The sequence below is a fragment of the Antechinus flavipes genome, chromosome X (genome assembly GCF_016432865.1).
Source record: "Antechinus flavipes isolate AdamAnt ecotype Samford, QLD, Australia chromosome X, AdamAnt_v2, whole genome shotgun sequence".
Classification (NCBI taxonomy): Eukaryota; Metazoa; Chordata; class Mammalia; order Dasyuromorphia; family Dasyuridae; genus Antechinus; species Antechinus flavipes.
This window is the reverse complement of record NC_067404.1, coordinates 85,095,170-85,114,675: the sequence shown is the minus strand read 5'-3', so window position 1 is coordinate 85,114,675 and position 19,506 is coordinate 85,095,170. Positions and strand designations below refer to the sequence as shown.

At 56.3% G+C, this 19,506-nt stretch overlaps 2 protein-coding genes across 4 annotated transcripts; both read left to right on the top strand.

Annotated features, from left to right (window-relative positions):
• Positions 1-6,803: 6,803 nt before the first annotated feature.
• SLC38A5 (solute carrier family 38 member 5) lies at positions 6,804-11,788 on the top strand. Of its 3 annotated transcripts, none has more exons than XM_051968322.1 (15): positions 6,804-6,880; positions 7,434-7,502; positions 7,602-7,671; positions 7,856-7,971; positions 8,060-8,133; positions 8,252-8,344; positions 8,475-8,559; positions 9,387-9,469; positions 9,588-9,646; positions 9,757-9,873; positions 10,193-10,272; positions 10,647-10,759; positions 10,872-11,016; positions 11,097-11,200; positions 11,334-11,788. In XM_051968322.1, exons 2-15 carry the CDS (start codon positions 7,435-7,437, stop codon positions 11,771-11,773), a joined length of 1,647 nt encoding a protein of 548 aa, XP_051824282.1. In that variant the 5' UTR covers positions 6,804-6,880; position 7,434; the 3' UTR covers positions 11,774-11,788. The 3 variants fall into 3 exon arrangements, with proteins under 3 accessions (XP_051824282.1, XP_051824283.1, XP_051824284.1); XM_051968323.1 differs by having other exon boundaries at positions 6,806-6,880; positions 7,397-7,502; XM_051968324.1 differs by lacking the exon at positions 6,804-6,880 and adding an exon at positions 10,407-10,507 and having other exon boundaries at positions 7,368-7,502; positions 11,334-11,539.
• A 1,516-nt stretch (positions 11,789-13,304) lies between these two features.
• WAS (WASP actin nucleation promoting factor) lies at positions 13,305-17,547 on the top strand. Its single transcript, XM_051968313.1, has 11 exons — positions 13,305-13,479; positions 13,669-13,809; positions 13,905-13,991; positions 14,168-14,270; positions 14,544-14,612; positions 14,711-14,891; positions 15,878-15,920; positions 16,037-16,190; positions 16,466-16,857; positions 17,089-17,197; positions 17,340-17,547. The coding sequence occupies exons 1-11, from the start codon at positions 13,363-13,365 to the stop codon at positions 17,393-17,395; spliced, it is 1,452 nt and encodes a 483-aa protein (XP_051824273.1). The 5' UTR covers positions 13,305-13,362; the 3' UTR covers positions 17,396-17,547.
• Positions 17,548-19,506: the final 1,959 nt, after the last annotated feature.

Genomic DNA, 19,506 nt, shown 5'->3' with positions numbered 1-19,506 from the left:
GGGCTGAGAACAATCTGGCTTCCTTTTAAGGGAAGGACCTCAGCCCACCCACTGGGATCAAACTCCTCTGGAGGAAGCAACCCCTCAAGGGGGGAGCCTGGTCCCCATACCAGTTCCTCTCCTCCCTTTCCCTGACCCCAGGCAGACCCGGAGCATTTCCCATTCCCACCCCCTTCCCTGAATTGCACAATTTAAACAGGTGAAAAAAAGAGAAAGGTTCAATGTGTCCGGTGATGGTAAGGAGTCCAAAGTCGGGGGGGGGGGGGGGACTCTTCCATTGGTTATTTCCAGAGCCTCATTCTTCTCAGAGACAAAACACGGGGTGAGGGCCAAGGAAAGCAACACTGAATAATAACCAAATGTAAAGAGAAAGGAGAGAGTGGGAGACAGAGAATCAAAGAGACACATGGAGAGGGGGGAGACAGAGTTGGGGGACAGAGGTGGGAAAAGGCAGAAAGAATACAAAGAGAGTGGGGAAAAAGAGGAAGGCACAGAGAGACAGAGTGAAGGGTGGAGACACAGGAGGCGGACAGGGCAGTGCCAGGTCTGGCCCAATCCTAAGCAGCACTCCAGAGAGCACCATCATCGTCGTGCAGGTGGAGAGACGGAGACTTAAGGAAATCTGGGGCCTTGTCCAAACCAAGATTCTTTTTGAAAATTTCTTCTTATTGACCAAACATATGCATGGGAAGTTTTTCAACATTGACCCTTGCAAACACTTCTGTCCAACTTTTCCCCTCCTTCCCCCACCCCCTCCCCTAGACGGCAGGTAGTCCCATACATCAAACCATGATTCTTGTTGAGTGATCCAGACCGGCGTGTGTCAGGGGTGGGACTTGAACTCGGGGCTTCCTGTCTCTTTGTCTGCCACAGCAATATTGTTCCGTCAGACCTCAGTACCAAGGTGAGGAGTCACCGGTTGACAAAAACTACCGGGAGGACTGAAAGCAGTCTGGCAGAAGTGAAACGCTTCTAGAGCAGCGTTTCACAGGGCACCGTAAACTCCAGATAGATGGGAGACTTAGTCACGTATAAGTCACATCATGAATAAATCATAAGCACCAGAATCGGGCTCCTTCTGCAACTACGGCCCACCGGGGAATAGACGAGGACCACAGAAGACGAAAGGGACAATTTGGATCACAGAAAATTGCATGCGTTTTTGCACAAATAAACCCAATGCGGTAATTAGGAGGGAGGGAGGGAGGGAGGGAAATCTCTGGCGCGATTTTCTCAAAGAACGATTCCAGTACAAGGACAAGAGCCATTTCATAATAGATAAATGGTCAAAAGGCCCTTCTCAAAGGATGAAGCCCAAGATTTGATTTGGTTTGATTGAAGCTTTTTATTTTCAAAACATGCAAGGATAATTTTTCAACATTGGCCCTTGCAAAATCTTGTGTTCCAAATTTTCCCCTCCTTCCCTCCCCCCATTCCCTTCCCTAGATGGTGGGTAATCCAAAATCTGACAAATGAAGGGGCTTTCCATCCATTGGAGAATGACTGAAAATATAATGGAAGGTTATCGTACCATAAGAAAAGACAAAACGGACAGTTACGAGTCACAGAGAAAGCTAAGGAAACGAGGTCTTCAGGGAATAACGTTCACAGAACCTGGACAGCAGTTGATACCATAACAACGGTAATCTACTCAGCTTCCCCCCTCCCAAACACACACGCACTCTGACTTCGCTTCTTTTCCCAGAATCCTAAGGGTTATCCTGAGGGCTTTGGTTGCTAGTACTTTGCCTATCTACATGCTTCCCCTTAATTTGTCAAGCCGAACTTAAGCTTTTAGAAAAAGTTCTTTCCTCGGATGGTATAGTAGCAATGATTGGTACAAATTATCCACCACCCCCCCCCAAAAAAAAAAAAAAAAAGCTGAGATGCACTTTCCCCAAAATGGCGTTGATGGGAAGGCTCTTTGCAAAGGCCTCTGGTGTGTGAGGTCTGCATGTAGAGAACACTTACCGGACAGTTACCTCACAACCCCGGGTATCAGAAAGACTGTCTCCTCTTCCCACTTCTCCATCTCTGTCTATGTCCGGGCCCTTTGCTCGTGGTCAGCCGTGTCCTTTCCTAGGCTCAGAAGTGGGAGCGCCGCTGGCGGGATGTGAAGCTCCCTCTGGGTTCACTCCAAAGTTCCCAAGGCCCATAGTCCTTGCAAAATGATTAGTTAGGAGGTTATAGGAAAAGGCTTTAATGTCTGATTGACTTTGTGGGAGTGGGAGCAATCCCACCAGCTGCAGCAGCCAGTTCCCCCAGGAAAGGGAGGAGGCCGCACGGTCCAGAGCCTCGAATTACCACCATCCTCTGAGCTCGCCGGAGATAGCCCAGGACCCCAAGTCTGAGAGCGGTGACCCTCCAACTCCAACTCCTGGGCCTGCTTCCAGGCTGGCCTTCAGGGAGAGGAAGGGCCGGCTTTCTTAATCACCCTCATGCCAACTGCTACGGGCCAGCAGCAGGCAGATGAGCATCCCTGGCCTGGAGGGGCAGGGCTCTCCGCCCCATCTCCACCCCCCACTCTGCCGGGCCCTCCCTCACAGATGCATCCCTCCTGCTTAGAGGCACGCCCAGTCTCCTCTACCCTTAGTCATCATATCCACTTTTTCTCCCTTATCTTCCAGGTCAGTTTCTTATATTTTTGTCTATTTTTTTCAGTCTTTTGATTTCATCTGTATCTATCTATCTAGTTATACTGTTTAATCTTTTTCAGGGACAACCAGTTTCTACCACAACGCGTAGAGCAGTAGACCTAGTCAGGAAGTTCCACTCTAGCCTCAGACTCTAGCTGTGTGACCCTGAGCAAGTCACTTAACTGCCTCAATTTCTTCATCTCTAAAATGGGACTAACAATAGTACCTATCACCTGTATGAGGATGGATTCTGATGGAAGTGGATGTCTTCGACAAAGAGATCTAACTCAGTTTCAATAGAGCATTGATGGACAGAAGCAGCTCCACCCAAAGAAAGAGCACTGGGAAATGAATGTAAACTGTTTGCATTTTTGTTTTTCTTCCCGGGTTATTTTTCCCTTCTGAATCCAATTCTCCCTGTGCAACAAGAGAACTGTTTGGTTCTGCAAACATAGATTGTATCTAGGATATACTGCAACATATCTAACATATATAGGACTGCTGGCCATCTGGGGGAGGGGGTGGAGGGAGGGAGGGAAAAGTCAGAACAGAAGTGAGTGCAAGGGATAATGCTGGAAAAAATTACCCTGGCATGGCTTCTGTCAATAAAAAGTTATTTAAGAAAAAAAAAAGAGCCTGGAAGGTTACTAACCAAGTGGCAAGCACCCTATCTGGATGCAGAGGGAAATGGAAAAAGAAAATGATCCTAATATTATCCAGGAGTAAGGAGTAGGTACTTGGTCAGACAGGGTGGGTAAGAAAGTTACTGCAACCACATCATTTAAAAAGAAAGGACAAAAACCTCTATGGATAGAGTGAGTATAAAAAAAGTTCCAAACTGGAATCATTCTGGCCTATTTTACTTCAGAGTCAAGAGAATAATGGGCACCTACTAGAAGTGAAGCTAAATGGTTGATGGAGAGAAATAACCCTGATCATCTTTCTCCATACAGTGTAGTCCTGTGAGTCCCAAGATTGTAAAGGTCTTTAAGATACAAAGAAGGAAGGACACTAAAAAGGCAGTTCTTGAGAAGTAGGTGGAAGTTCTTTCGGTGCAATTTGATGCACAACTACAATCTGCCTCGTGTTTACATAGTCGTGAGGCTCAGGCCTTGAAAGGAGAGCCGGCCATACCATCGGGAAAAATACCCGATGCTGGCGTTCTCATATCCTACCCAAATTGGGACAAATAAGACAGATAATAAAGGCAATCAAAATGAACATTGGCCCTTCGTGTCAGAAGAGAGTCTGAGACGAAGATTTCATTCGTGATGTTAAACGATCGGTTGAATATTTTTTCAAGTAAATCAGTTGTTAAAGCGATTGGGCGTTTTGGCATAATGGAGTCCGAGGCGTTACTTATGCTGACAGTCGTTTCTACTGAATTCACTGGCTAATTCTGTCACATGAATTCTTTGCCGCGTGCATTTGTGTTCCTGAAGGGTTTCCTCGCTACTCATCTAGACGAGCCTAGCTGACCATTTTCAGGCCGGTGGCATAAACTGTAAATCTCCCGCAGAGAAATCCCTCAAACTAACTTAATGAGGATTAATTAACAAATGGGGAGACCACAGATTATATTTTAACTTCCATTGGCAAATACAATACAAAATAACTTCCATGCAAAAAGTGGAATGTAGGAGTATTCTATATAAGAAAATAGCATAAGAAAACCAAAGAAACGAGATTATGAATCGTTTCTTTTAATTTTGGACCTTGACCAAGTAATAAACCCAAAACAAAAAAAGCTTATATTCAATTTAACATAATAATTAGATTATGATGCTTCTTTCTGTGACCACTTTGGAACTTCTATTCTGGATATTTAAGAGGGATTTGTCTCTCTTGTTGTATAAATTATGTTGGAAAAAAACCAAAACAATAGCACCTATCCTCCCCCCGGGCCATTGTCAGGCTCAGATGAGGTAGTGATTGTAAAGTGCTTGGCCCAGTGCCTAGCACACGGTAAGCCCGGCAAACATGGTTTTTATTACTCTTATTTCTCGTCCCGTGTGGTCACTGGCTTCTATTCGGTCTACTTCGTTTTCAGGGAGTCTGTTAGCGGGCCAGATTTTATACGTCTTGTGCCAAGCTGCTAATGATCTTTCTAGGCCTTTCTTCCAAAGTTGTCTTCCAATTTTCCCCTCTAGCGCTCGGTCCATTTAGAAAACCATTCTAGACTCTTTAAAAAAACCCTCTTATTTTGTCTCTTCCCAGAATTCCAGGAGAGTCTGTGCTCAAGCTGGGCACATGCAAGTTTTCAGATCTCCCCAGGTGGGGGTGGGGGTCTGATCCAGGGCAGAAGCCAATCACGGTCCCCCCTCCCCCAATCCGAGCTCTGCCCGGCCCGGCCTGGGCTTGGGCCCGAGCCAGAGGAGAAGCTGCTGGTCTCAGCTTCTGTCAGCCAGCTGGCCGGCTTGGCTGGTTTGGGGCAACAGAACCGTGGCCCCCCGTGTTGGTCTAGGGTTCCCATCCTGGCTAGCCTTCTGTAGGCTTCAGCCTTTGGCTTGCCCTTATCCTTAAAAAACAAACAAAAACAACCACCCTTTTGTTTGGGCCGTCTGGCCCTCCCCAGCTTTTGTTCATCTCTCCTCTCTCTTCTACCCAGACTCCTCTGGAAAGGCTCTCTGCCCATGGGCTCCACTCGTTCACATCCCGCACCGGCCACTTCTCAGTCCTTTGCCTTCTGGCCTCCCACGGCCCCCTCCCTGACGGGGAGACTCTTAATCGCTAAAATCCAAAGTACTTTTCCCAGCCTCGACTTCTTGCCTCTGTGGCCCTTGATCCTATTGACTGCCCCCCTTGTGTTGCCCTCCCTTTTGGTGGGTTTTGGGCCATTGAACTGCCCTGCTTTTCCTTCTAGCTTTTTCTGATTTCTGTTCAAGGCCAGCCCCCCATCTCCATGGTGGATCCTCCTCTTGTCTCTTGCTGTATTTCCCGGGCTCCCCTTGGCTTCCATGTCTGTCTTTTGCACTCCAGGCCCCATCCCCAGGGCTGGACCTCCCCGCCCCAGATTCCCCGCTAGATCTCAAACACACTTGACCCGATATATCAGTGCTCTTGGCCTCTGCCCCTCTCCCCTATGGTTTTGGGGGGTGCCCACCACTTTCCCAATCACCCAGCTTTACATCCAGTTCGTGTCTCCTTGAAGGAGATGGTTTCTCCCCGTGCCTTTGCCATTTCCTTCTTGAGACTGGACCTTTCCCCGAATCCTCCGGCTTCAGGAGAAGTAGCAAGCGCTTCCCGCCCTCTGCCACTCTGTCTGCGGTCCCCCCGACGACCAGGCCGTCCCGCTTTTCCTAGTGTTGCTGGGCGCACGCCAATTCTGACTCTTTCCATTTTGAAAGCCAGGAGGCTTCAAAGTGGGCAGAGGGATTGGGAGGCCACAAGGACCCCCGGCAGCCCCTAACTGGCAGCCGAGGGACACCCTTGGGCTCTTTCCCTTCTTGCCCAACTCAGTAGCGGTTTCCTCCGGTGCCAGGCAAGCTAGGGCTGGGCCTTGGCGGCCGGAGCCACTGCTGCTCAGCTCTGGCTCCACAAAGTCCCCTTGGTCTGTGCCCACCAGCAAACGGAGGGGCCGGGGGCAGCGCCAGGGGCGGGAGCCTGGGCCCGGAACCCGGGCTTGCCCGGAGAACCGGGGTCCTCTTTGGGGGACATCTGGGAGACCGGTTCAATTGGGAAGCTGGAGTGGAATGGGAGGGAGAGCTTGGAGAGTCCAGGACCCTGGGGGTATTGGGGGCCCACCTGAGAACCCGGGCCAGAGTTGGGGTACCCACGGACTCAAATGGAGGCTGGCCTGGGAAGGAAGGGAGTCACTGGGATGGAGGGAAAAGGGTTCCTGGGAGGCAGAGGGAGCCCGGCTGCCAGCGCAAGAGAAGAGAGCCCAATGTGGGCAAGTGCAGGCAGTGCAGCGGGCAGGGCCTCCCCAGGAGGCAGCCCCCAGAATTGCCAGGGTGCTGCTGGTGAGAGGGGGGGGTTGGAGGGCGGAAGGAGCTTAGGGTGAGGGAGTGGCCCCAGGGAGGGACGGGGTGGGGGGGCAGGAAGGAGGGAAACTGAACTCGCAGCCCCAAGAGAAAACGTGGGCTCCTGGGGCCGGGAGGCGGAGCTCCCATGGGGCCGGGGGCGGGGCCGGGCCGCTGGCGGGAGGAGGAGGGCGAGGAGGCGGGAGAGGCTGAGGAGTCCGCGGCTGAGCCCCCTGGCAGCTAGCAGGCAGACGTCCGCAGCCGAGCCCCAGGGAAGCCAGGGTTAGCAAGCGGGTGGCCAGGGTGGGATGCGCCCGGCCCGGCCGTGCCCCCCCAGCGCGGTCCCCCTCCATGGGCCTGTTCCCCCCCCTTCTGGGGTCCTCACCCCCTACCCCTTTGGCCCCCCCCCCCCCATGCTTGTGGCGCTGCTCCCCTCCCCTCGCGGGCCTTTCCCAGCTAGCCCTTCCTGGATGACAGGCACGGGGCTAGCACCCAAAGCCTGGAAGGAAAAAATGGAACTGTTCTCCCTCCCCCCCCATCCCCCCTAGTTTCCTCCCTGCCCCCCCGTCCATTCTGCCTGTCCCCCCCTTTCCTCGGTTCACTCTCTATCTCCGGGTGGCCTCCATCCCTGTCAGGAGATCCCATCAGCCCCCAGGCACATGCTCCTGGCCATGTGTAAGGGAGGGGGCCGGGGTGTGTGTGGTGGGGTGGGGAGGAAAGTGGAAGTCCCCGGAGAGCCGGCCTAGTCTGGAAGGAGAACGAGGTCCCGGGGGACTCCTTTCTGCCCTTCTTGCCCAGAGCCTCGGCCCGTCCCCAGCCAGCCTCTCTCCTTCAGGATGGAACTCATGATGGGGGAGCCTAGGATGAATGGCTTGGTCCCCAGAGGCCCCCCAGAGCCCGAGCAGTAAGTAGGGGACTGGCCGGGGGGAGGGGTGAAGGTGGGGTACGGGTGCCAGCTCCAGGCAATCCAGGAAGCTTCAGCTCGTCACTTTTGCCCCTCCAGGTCCCAGGCCGAGCTTGCCGGCTTCCTGCCCCGGCCTCCTCTAGGGAAACAGGCTGTGCAGTTCTCGGATGTGAGTGCCCCAGTGCCCCTGTGTGTGAATGTCTCAGCCCCCTGTATGTGAGTGCCCCCGTGCCCTGTATGTGAACATCCCAGCCCCCTGTATGTGACTGGCTCAGTGCCCTGTGCCGCAGCTCCCCCCACCCCACCTGCATTCTCCCCAGCCCCTCTGATTCTCTTCCTGTCCCACATTGCAGTTTGAGGGGAAGACATCTCTGGGCATGTCAATGTTTAACCTCAGCAACGCCATCATGGGCAGCGGGATCCTGGGGCTGGCTTACGCCATGGCCAACACGGGCGTCCTGCTCTTTTTGTGAGTCTGGTTTTCGGGCCCGGGGTGGGCTTTGGGTGTTGGCTGGAGGGCTTTCCCACTGAGCCCAACCATGTGCTCTATCCCCCAGAGTCCTCCTGCTGTGCATGGCCCTCCTCTCGGCCTACTCCATCCACCTCCTGCTCACGTGTGCCGGCTTTGTTGGTGAGTCTCTCCACCCCATCAGAGAAACCCATCCCTGCTGTCCCTTTGCCCTTCCCTTGGCTGCCATCCGGTTTGGATCCTAATCCCCTCGACCCCTGACCCCCGACCCCCTCCGCAGGGATCCGGGCCTACGAGGAGCTGGGTCGCCGAGCCTTTGGAATATCAGGGAATGTGGCTGTGGCCGGAGTCATCTGCCTGCACAACATCGGGGGTGAGGCCTTTCGGAGGCCTGGTGGCGGGTGGTGGGGCCACAGCAGGTGACAGGCTCTGGGCTTCAGGGTTGAGGAGCAGGTGCAGCCCAAGGCTTCAAGCCCCCTCCTCTTGCCCTGCCCCCCTTTTAGCCATGTCAAGTTACCTCTACATCATCAAATCTGAGCTGCCCCTGGTCATCGAGACCTTCCTGGACTCGAAGACCACGGACTCCAGGTGAGCGCCGGGAGTACATCAAAACGTGTGTGCACCCACTGACACACACATGCTGACACGGAGACACACAGGACTCGCCCTGTCCCTCGTCTTTCCCCCCAATGCACTTCGGGGTAGAGCTGTCTCGGGCCTGGCGGCCACCGGCCTCGGCCGGGCTTTGCGTCCAGCAGCAAGCAACCAGTTCACCTCATTCTGGTCATCCCAACCCCCCGTCGTCGGTCTCGGCCCACCCAGCTGTCTCAGGCTTGCTGTACAGCTGTGGCCAGCCGGGAGGGAGCAGCTGTCTCTGCTCACCCGGCCGCCCAGCTGTCCCGGTTTGGGTGTCTGGCTCCGAGGGACCGGCGGGCCATCCTGCCGGGACTCTCCCATCTGCTGGCAGGGTTCACTTGTTTGGGCTCTCGACACCCCCACCTGGCTGTCCGGTCAGCTATGTGACTGGGGGGCTCTGGGAGATGGGGAGGGAGCTGGGTCTCTCAGCAGCCTAGTGGGGAAGAGTTGGGGGGCATCCCAGAAAGCAGTTTTCATTGGACCATTCCTTTTGGTGACATCCCCACCAAGTGGTCCCCGAGCCTCTGCTTGTAGAGCCCCACAGAAGGCGGCACTCCCTGTCTCCCCAGGTGCTCTTGTGCACTCTGGCCCGGCTCCCAGGTGTCAGGGAGCCTTTTCCCCACGAGCACCCAGCCAGGGGCACCTGGCCCACCCGTCACGACCGAGTGGCCATCCTGTGACGGGTCTTGCCCGGCTGCCCCTGCCCACCCACATGGGGGGCTGGGTCTGCCTTTTGCTGTCGGGGCAGCCTCAGCTCAGTACTCTGCCGTCCCCAACAGCCCTTGGTTCTTGGACGGCAACGTTCTCATCGTCCTGGTCAGCGTCGGCATCGTCCTGCCCTTGGCCCTCATGAGGCACCTGGGTGAGTCGAGGAGGAAGCATTGACCTCCCTGGGGTGGGGGAGGAGAGGGATTGGACCATAGGGCCTCCCCCCGGTCTAACCATTCCCCCGTGTGTGTCCCCGTCCTTGCCCTGCACAGGGTACCTGGGCTACACCAGCGGCCTCTCCCTCACCTGCATGGTCTTCTTCCTTGCCTCTGTGAGTTCGAAGGCCTTGGCCATGGGGATGGGAGTGGGGAGGGGGACTTGGGGAGAGGGTTGGGCTGGGCTAGCCCCACCCTGCGTGGCTCTGCTCCTGCCTCCTCGCAGGTGATCTACAAGAAGTTCTCCATGGAGTGTCCCCTGACCAGTGGGAACTGGACCACAAGACCTGCCCAGGTCCTCAATGACACTTGCGAGGTCCATTTTTTCACCATTAACTCCCAGGTCAGGCCGTGTTCCCCATTCCCCCTCCCGCCCCTGCTCCCCCTCCTCCACTCTACCATGCTTCTCAATGCTGGGCACTTGGAAGCCCATCCCCATCCCCATTTTAGGTCGGGTCGAACCAGTGTGCAAAAGGAGGCGGGGGAGAGCACTTCCCGGGAGACATTTGCCCATTCCCGGAAGCTCAGGCGCCCCTGGTGAGGGGCCGTCTGGGTCGGAGAAGAGTCCGAATTGGGGGGGGGGGGAGCCCATTGTGGGGAAAGTGTCAGCAGGGGCACCGCGATAGCATCCCCGGTGGCTCCGGCCCCCTGTTTCCCCCCAGACAGCTTACACCATCCCCATCCTGGCCTTTGCCTTCGTCTGCCACCCAGAAGTCCTCCCCATTTACACAGAGCTGCGCAGGTACAGAGGGATGTCGCGGCGGGAGGCTGGGGACAATGGCGGGCCCCGGAGATTGGGGATCGAGGAGCCGGGGCGAGAGGATGTGGGTGGGGGGCCCCGGATGGGGACCATGCCCTTTCTCTGTCGCCATCCAGACCGTCCCAGCGCCGGATGCAGGCCGTGGCGAACATGTCCATTGGGGCAATGTTTCTTATGTACGGGCTGACGGCGACATTCGGTTACCTCACCTTTTTTGGTGAGAGGAGGAGGGAGGTCCTGGGATGGGAAGATGGGGAGGCTGGAGGGGGACTGGAGGATGGAGAGGGGCTGGCTTCTGCCCTGGGTTGACATCTGTGTGTGTCCACATGTGCGCGTGCGTGTGCCCGCCTTCCCAGGTCACGTGGAGGCAGAGATGCTACATATGTACAGTCAGGACCTGCTGATCCTCTGCGTGAGACTGGCGGTGCTCATGGCGGTCACCCTCACCATCCCGGTCGTCCTCTTCCCGGTGGGTGAGCCTGGACGGGGTGAGGAGGCAGGGCCCAGGGAGAAGGCCAGAGGCGGTCCGAGGAGGAGGCCAGAGGCAGCCTGGGTCATCTGTGCTGTCTGCCCACCTCTAGATCCGCCGAGCTATCCAGCAGCTCCTGTTCCCGACCAAAGCCTTCAGCTGGACCCGGCACGGCACCATTGCCCTTGGGCTGCTCGCCTTGGTCAATGTTCTGGTCATATTCGTGCCCGACATCCGGGACATCTTTGGGGTCATCGGTCAGTCTTCTTTCTTTCCCCCGCCCCTCCTGACCCCCCCCCCCACGGGGCCACTGTGACCGTCTTTTCCTTCCTCCCAGGAGCCACCTCGGCCCCCAGCCTCATCTTTATCCTCCCCAGCATTTTCTACATCCGAATCATCCCAAGGGACCGAGAGGCCTTGGCATCTCGCCCCAAGCTCCAGGTGTGCGGGCTCATCAAAGAGCAGAGATCAGGAAGCTGGGGAGGAGGGGGACTGGGAGGAGAGCAAGGAGCAAGGGCTGAGGAAAGGAGGGAGAAGCCCCCAGTTGTGCTGAGCCCTTCTTCCCCTCCCACAGGCCATCGCCTTCATGGCTCTGGGCGTCGTGATCATGGCCATGAGCTTGGGCTTCATCTTCACCGACTGGGCAGTGACCGGCCAGAGCAGGGGGGCGGGCCACTGAACCAGAGGCCCAGCTGGGGCTCCCCCACCTCAGCCACTGTGCGCTCCAACCGCCCCTGGCTGCACACGGAGAGTGTTTGTGTGTTTGGGCGGCGGGCTGGGGAGGGAGAGGGCTCCTGGGGCTCTGAACAATCAGCCTGCCTTCCAGAGGAAGGGCCGGGCTGGGCTGGGCTCTCTCTCCCTATGGGGATCAAAGTCCCCCGGAGGAAGGGGAGCTCCGGCCTGGGGTCTGTGGGCCACCCACCATGGGAAGGAGATCAACTTGGCTTCACCTTTGAGAAAATGCAAAGAATAAAGAGAATCTGGGGAGCTTGGCTCTCGGGTAATTGTGTCTGAGTCCTCAGCCTGGGCAGGAAGGTGGGGAGGATGGGATGGGAAAGGGCCAGAGCAGGCCGCCGCTCACGTGGTGAGCCCCCTGCCGGGCCACCTGCGGGAGCTTTGCGACCGTGCAAGTTTCAGATCTAAACACCCCCCTCTGGGCTCAGCCCTCTGGCTTCTGGGCCCCTCCGTTCTGCTCAAGGCCCCTGGAATCCTTGAGAAGCCCGGGCCTCGGGCTGCCAAAGCCTCCCTTCTCCACGCCCCGTCCACTCGACGTCCTCCCTCAGGTGTGGGCCTCCTGAAGGTCCAAATGAGAGCCCTCTGTAGTGACGTAGCTCTGAATGACAACCACCATACGGCACATGTCACATGTGGTGCACACACACTGTGCACACATATCAGACACACACACGCACATACTTATTGTGAGAGTTTCTCGCCCCTCTGCCGGTTCTCTGTTCAGGCCCTTTCTGAAGCCCACGTGGGATTGGATGTCGGCTACCTCTAAAGCATTCTGGGACTGTCACCTGAGCCCAGCATGTGGCTCGGCCGGCAGCCTCCACTAGGGGCCTGTCGCCAATCTACCAACTGCTCCGTAGGTGTGTGTGTCCGCCTTGTGCCCCAACATGCAACGGGACAGAGCAGAGCCCAGAGAGGCCGCCACCAGAGGCCTCCCACGGCCCAGTTGGAATTGGTGCCCAGGATTGGTATGGGTCTGAATCAAACTCGGCTCTCCCTTGGCCCCCGGGCTCCCGGTGTGGCAGTAAGCCATTCCTGGGGGTCGAGGGGCTCAGGCCAACGGAACCTATTCTCTGTATGAGGAGTCTGCCGGAGCTCTTTATAGCCCTCACTGTGGCTTTTTCTGGGTGCCGTGAACGCATCCGTGAATGTGATCGAGGGCCACCGGGCGGCGCTGCGGCACACATAGCATCTGATCTGAAATCGGGGAGACTCCTCTTCAAGTTCAAACCTAGCCTAAACATTTCCTAGCTGTGTGACCCCGATCAGGTCCCTTCACCCCCATCTGCCTCAGTTTCTTCATCTGTCAAATGGCCTGGAGAAGGAAATGGGCAACCTTGGCGGCTCTGGGGTCACAAAGATTCAGATACCGAACCAACTCCCCACCAGCTTTGATCAGGGATCCAACCAGATCCTCCTCCCGTGGGCCCTACTCCCAGAACAGCTTGTTCTTCCTTATTGAGCCAGAGATGGGAAGGGAAGAAAAGCAGAAGGCAGAAAGGGACCAGAAGGGAGTGAGGATTGGAGCTGGGCACAGCCCCGGCCTCTGCCAGGGGCCTCTCTTCTGTGCTCCTTCCTCTTTGGGGGGGATACCGACGGTCTTGCAGACCAGGGAAGGGACCATGAGAAATGAAAGGGATGAAGACAGAATGTGAGAGGAAGCCAGAGCCCGAGAAAGGGAGCTCAGGAGGGCCCAGACACTGAAGCAGGCCCGGGAAGGAAGGGCCAGGCTAGGGTGGGGGCCCCAGGAGGCCATTGGTCGGGATTGGGGCAATGTGGTTTTCTTGGCTTCCTGTTCACTGGGTGCGGAAGTTCCCCTTCTTACCCGACACTGCTACTACTTGGGAAGGCAAGAAGGAGAGGCCACCATGAGCCGGGGGCCTCGGGGATCTGGGGGGCCCCCGCAACAGCAGAACGTGCCCTCTGGCCTCCTGCAGGACCACGAGAACCAACGGCTGTTTGGCCTCCTGGGCCGAAAGTGCTGGGTCAGTGGGAGCCTTGCCTCCCTTCCCTACTCCTTTCTCTTTGCTCTGCAGGGGACCCTCCCTCAGGAAAGGGGGGGGGCTGGAGCCAGATTCTTGGCAGGAGGGGCCGGGGGCTGCCCACTCTTCTCAGGCTTCTTTCAGACCTCCTCTTAACGTTCTCTCTCCATCTTGGGGGCTGCCTGGCTACAGACCCTGGCAACCTCAGTGGCCCAGCTGTACCTGGCACCTCCCAGCACAGGAGGGCGCTGGCACAAGGAACTGAGTGGAGCCATCTGCTTCGTGAAGGACAACCCTCGCCGGTCCTACTTCATCCGCCTCTATGGCCTCCAGGTACAGGCCGGGCCCCTGGCTCAGTCCAAGGTCTCTCTGACCATCCGTCTCCTGGCCAGTCTCGCTCTGAGTTTCTTTTTGGTCCCTCTCCCTAGGAAGGACGACTCCTCTGGGAGCAGGAAATCTACACTCAACTGGTCTACTCCGCCCCCACCCCATTCTTCCACACCTTCCCTGGCGATGTGAGTAATGGGGCAAGGGGGATTGTGGGAGAGAGGGGAGCGTGTGTTGGGCTGCTCCAGGGATATGGGTTTTTCCGTGAGTTCAAGGATCTGGGGGTCTGGTGTTTGGTGGGGGATGAGGATTGGCACTAAGCACTTTGGGATGGGGGGGCCATGGCGATCGGGGATCTTCCCAGGACTGTCAGGCTGGCCTGAACTTTGCTGATGAGGCTGAGGCTCAAGCCTTTCGAGCTCTGGTGGAGGAGAAGATCCAGAAACGAAGCCAGAAGCAGAATGCTGGTGAGAAGGGGGCCAAGGTCAAAGGGCAGCTTGCCACGTCCTTCACACGGATTTCCGAGTCTTCTCTTGTATCTCAGATTCTCTTTTTGAGCTTCTATTTCTTGTGTGTGTGTGTGTGTATCTCTGTCTATCTCTCTGTCCCTCTCGTACACCCACATCCATCCCCTTTCTCCTCCCTGTGCCCCAAATAATGCTATTCTCTTGGGGTGGGTGCTGAGCTGGGGGGAAGACTGCATAACGGAAATGTTATGACCTCTGCCCTTTACCCTCCAGGATCTCTCAGCACAGAAAGAAAAGGGGGCTCGACACCCCTTCCTTCCCAACCCAGTGGAGACCTCAATGGTAAGCAGGGGGCTGGGCCCAGGCAGGAACAGCCGGCTGTGAGTTTGGCTCCTCGGCCCTTCCATCCATCTCCTCCATTTCTCCTCTTCCATCTCTAGTCCCGGCCAGTACCCTGGGCTCCCCATCTCTGGGCCTGGTTGCTGTGGACATACAGAACCCGGATATCACATCCTCAAGGTACCGGGGGCTCCCTGCACCGACTCCTCCTCCCCCAGACAAGAAGCGCTCAGGGAAAAAGAAAATCAGCAAGGCTGACATCGGGGCTCCCAGCGGATTCAAGTGAGGCCCTTTCCTCCCCTCTCCAGCCCTGCCTCTCTCCCAGACTCCCTAGAGAGGACTCAGTGAGCAGCAGGGCCAGGTGTTTAGATCGTTCTTGTGCAAATTGGAGCCCTTGGCTTCGAGCCGGGATGCCCCGTCCCGGCACCCTTCCCGCTTGCCCTCGGCAAGCATCTGCTCTACTCGGCACGGGACTCGTGGGAGGTAGAGAGCCCGGCCAACTTTTCCAGGGGGCTCGGAAGCCCGGGAGATCCCTTTCAGATGGAGGGATGGGGGGGCATTCTACCAGACCAAGCACCGGCAGGCCAAGCTCGGGGAATGGCTCTGAGAACAGAATCGGCAGGGCTGGTGGGATTGAGGGGAGGTCCCCGGGGAAGGGTCGAGAAGTCTGAGGTTGCTCCCAGAAGCCACAGGGGAGCACCACCACAGATTCTGAAACAGCCTAGGAATATGGGTAATTGGGAGGCTCCTGGTATTGGCAGAAACTGGAAGGTTCCAAAGTGAATTTGAATTTGGCCTGAGGTTCAGCCCATTGGGGAAGGAGCCTTGCCTTCAGGGGACAGAAACCCAACCTCCAGGCCGGGAGCTTTTGGGCAAATTAGAGGGGCGATGGCTCGGGTATCGTCAGATGGGCAAGGGGGGCACCAAGAACTCAAGAAAAGGTCCCAGATCGTGTCCTACTTGGAAGGACTAGGTTCCATTGAGTGGCCAAAGGGAGCCACAGAACAGTCAAAGGTGAGGGCCCCAGAGCGAGCCAGTGAAAAGAGGTCAGGGGAGGGTGGGTTAAAGAGACAGGGAGGGGGCACTCCTCTGGAGTGAAAGGCTGAGACTGAGAAGCGGGAGAGTTCTTCCCTTCCCATTTGGGGGGGATTAGCCCCAGAAGCAGAGCACAGAGGAAACAAGAAGGCAGTGGGGGGGGGGGGAAGCGAAGGGAGTCTGGGAACCACGCTCTTGTCTCGGCCCTAACCCGAACTCTCGGCCTTCTCCAGGCACGTCAGCCATGTCGGATGGGACCCTCACAGCGGATTCGACGTAGGTTCCCTTAATATCCTCAGCCAGAGCTCCTTCTCTCCATTCCCCCTAAACCCTACCCCACCAGAGTTAGGATTGGGCCTCGGGGGGGACATCCGTGACCCTACCTCCAACAGGTCAATAACCTGGACCCGGACTTGCGGAGCCTCTTCTCCAGGGCTGGGATCAGCGAGGCTCAGCTGACGGACGCAGAGACCTCGAAGCTCATTTATGACTTCATTGAGGACCAGGGCGGGCTAGAGGCTGTCAGAGAGGAGATGAGGCGGCAAGGTAAGTACCCCCATCTTGGCTCCTCGAGAGCCCCACTGCAGGGCCCCAGAGACCCCCTCCTTCTACAACCCCTGGAGTCACAAACCCTGTAGACATTGAGGCTGGGCCCCAGAGGCTCCTCTTGGCAAGACTGAACTCTGGCTCTTCCTACCCGTCCCTCCCAGGGAGATCTGGACATGCATGGGAGCAGAGGGAAAAGGGACACAGGAAGGGACGGATGTATGCACCCCACCATCTAACTGTTTGCCTTCTTCTTGCTTTTCTGCTCTTGGAAGGCCCTGTTCCACCCCCTCCACCCCCATCTCGTGCTGGGGCCCCTCAGCGGTCCCCTGGCTCCTCTGTGGCTGGGAGCCGGGGGGGCCGGTCAGGACCCCTCCCCCCAGTGCCCTCTGGGACCGGCGGGATCCCCAGTGTGCCTCCACCAGTTCCACGGGGACCCCCGCCTCCTCCCGGCCGTGGCGGTCCCCCCCCTCCTCCGCCACCTTCCTCCCACTTGGGGCCACCGGCACCGCCGCCGCCGCCCACGCCTGGGTCGGGGCCTCCGCCCCCTCCGCCACCGCCACCGCCGCCTCCTCCGCCATCCGCGCCTTCGTCGGGAGGGACCGTGGCCCCTCGAGGTCGAGGGGCCTTGCTTGAAGAGATCCGGCAGGGCATTCAGCTCAACAAGGTGGGGCTGACAGTGCTTGCTGGGGGTGAGGATGGCTGGATTAGGGATCTCTGGCTCAGGATCGGGGAAAAGCTGTTGGGGTAGTTCAGTGTCACCACTGAGTCACAGAGAAGGGATCCGTAAGATGTTCAGAAGAACCACGGGGCGTGGGGAGGGGATCCTTGAGGATGACGATGCTCCGTTTTGGAGTACCGATCGGAAGCTTTCTAGCGGGTTCTGACCTTTTTGTAGACGCCAGGGGCCCAGGAAATCCCAGCTCCCCCGCCCCCAAGCTCTGAGGGGCTGGTGGGGGCCCTCATGCACGTCATGCAAAAGCGGAGCAAAGTCATCCACTCTTCAGGTGAGAAGTGACACAACCCCCAGCCTTGTCTCTTCCCCGAAGGCCGGCTGGGAGCACAGTGGGGGGTTCACGGGGGCAAGGGCCATTGGTGGTCTTGGGCCTCAGGCCCCTTCGCTCATTCTGTCCCTCTGTTCGCTCACAGATGAAGGGGAGGACCAGGGTGGTGAGGAGGATGAGGAGGACGAATGGGAAGATTAAGCAAACCCTGGCCGATGGAAGAGCAGCCTCTCCCTGCCGCCTGCCCTAAGCGCGCCTCCTCCCTTCTCAGAGTTCAGCTCCCACCCCCCAATGTGTCCCCTGCACTGTAATAACAATGACGGTTTTGAGAAATAAACTTTCCGCTAACTACTGCCATGGCTCCGTGGTCTTATTCTCCTTGAGGAAACCATCCATCCTTTCTATGGGTTGGCCTTTGACCCACTCCCTCTTTAAGACCAGATCATTTCATTTCCAATGAATCTTTAATCTCTTTCTCTCACCCTTCGAGTGTCATTTTTGTTGCCGTCATGATCTGAAAAGTATAGTTCTTAGGAAATCCACCTTCTCTGGGACGCCGGAGGAGGCATTTAGGGTTAGGATGGCTTCTGGCAAAGAAAGTCCATGGCTTTGGGCAAAGCTGGGCCAGTCCTCTTTCACTCATTTTGTCTGTGTCTGTATCTCTGTGCAGCGTCTCGGGCACGTTTGTTCTGTGAGTTGGATTCTGTCACCTGGAAAGATTGAAAACGTGACCAGTGAGAAAAAACCTTCCATGCTGTAGTTAGAATGCTGGGAAGATTTCGTCTTAACATCGTTGGCGCCTACCTTAAACAGGGAAGACAGCCTAACTTTTTCCCGTGGACCCCAGCTCTGGACAATCTGGGGGCTACAGAAATAGGGAGCTAATTAAATGACTCATTAAAATGAAAGTAACATCTTAGCAGATTCTCAGGGTTTTGAGAGCAATGGTTAAGAAGTTGGGCAATTTGTCATTTTAAGATGGTAAGAAAAAATCCTGAAACACAGGGGATGATTCCGGAATTTACCCCCTTCTGAAAGAAAAGAAAAAGGAAAAAAAAAAACAAACTAGGCAAATAGCAACTTTTGGCTAAGGCTTCCTTGACTCCCATCTTGTCCAGGGTCCCCTTCTGCCCCTTTGGGAAATGTTAAGGGGCAGGTCAATTCTCCGAGAGCCTCCACAGCTGTGGATCATAGCATCTGAAGGAGTCTCAGGCAGCCTTTTCCGACACAGGTGTTGCAGATTAGGCAGGAGATAAATTGGAGGCAGAGGGAGGAGGAGAGAGGTCAGACCACCAGAGAATAGCAATGGCCTCTCGGTCTCCTTGTATCATCATCTCACACAAGGAGATCCATCGCGGGTTGGATCTCCAGCAGCCACTGTCAGATGACTACCATGTATTCCCACAGCTCTCCCGTGTAGTCCAACAGGGAAAGCACCCCAGAAGGTATTAAGGGACCCTGTCCACAGCCCTGGTCACTCAGGATGCTCCACTCCCAGAGTCCCGAGTGGATCTCGGCGGTAGGGATTGCTGACGAGACCGATACAGTCCAGATCTCTCCGTCTGCTAACTCCTCTCGTCTCAGATCAGATTGAGAAGAGAATGCCAAAGTACCGGAGGGAAACTCAAATTCTGCCTGGCCTGTAGAAACAGGGGAAGCCGCAGTAACCGTGGGGACCCCACGCAGCCTTGCCCAGACTCCTCCCCATCCCAGCTGGGGGACGTGGGGATGGAGGGAGGGTCAGGCCCGATGGGCAGCGTTCCCTGAGCCCTGGCCCCTGAAAGTCCCATCAAAGGGAGATCCCGGCACCAGCCCCCCCAGCCTTCCTCAGGTTCTGTCCAGCAACCCCCTGGAAGAATTGGGGCGCCCCCGGCAGCGCCCTGCACGGCAGCGTGAGGTGGGAAAGCCAGTCGGCCTCCGCGTGTGGTAAGCCCACCGCTCTCTGTTTCAAGTGCGAGAATGTATCGGCCACGTCGTTTATGGTGAATTATTTTATGTCTGCCTAGTTTTCTGATTTGTAAAGAGAAATAATTGTTGTGAAGATCTGGTGCTTAGCATAAAACCTGCTCTTCTTGGCTGTAACTGCTTCATGTTTGATAACTTTCTGGGGTTTTTTTTGGATGTGCCCAACATACAATGTCAACATTGAGATAAATGATTTCTATGGGTGTGTGAAGTAATTTGGAAATTTGTTTGAAAATTGAGAATTTTTGCAGTTTTGGGGGCACTCTAAGCAGAGCCCACTAGAGGGCTATGGAAATCGTGATCTTTGCCCAGACAGAAGAGTTTGGGAACTTGAGGAAAACTGAAAA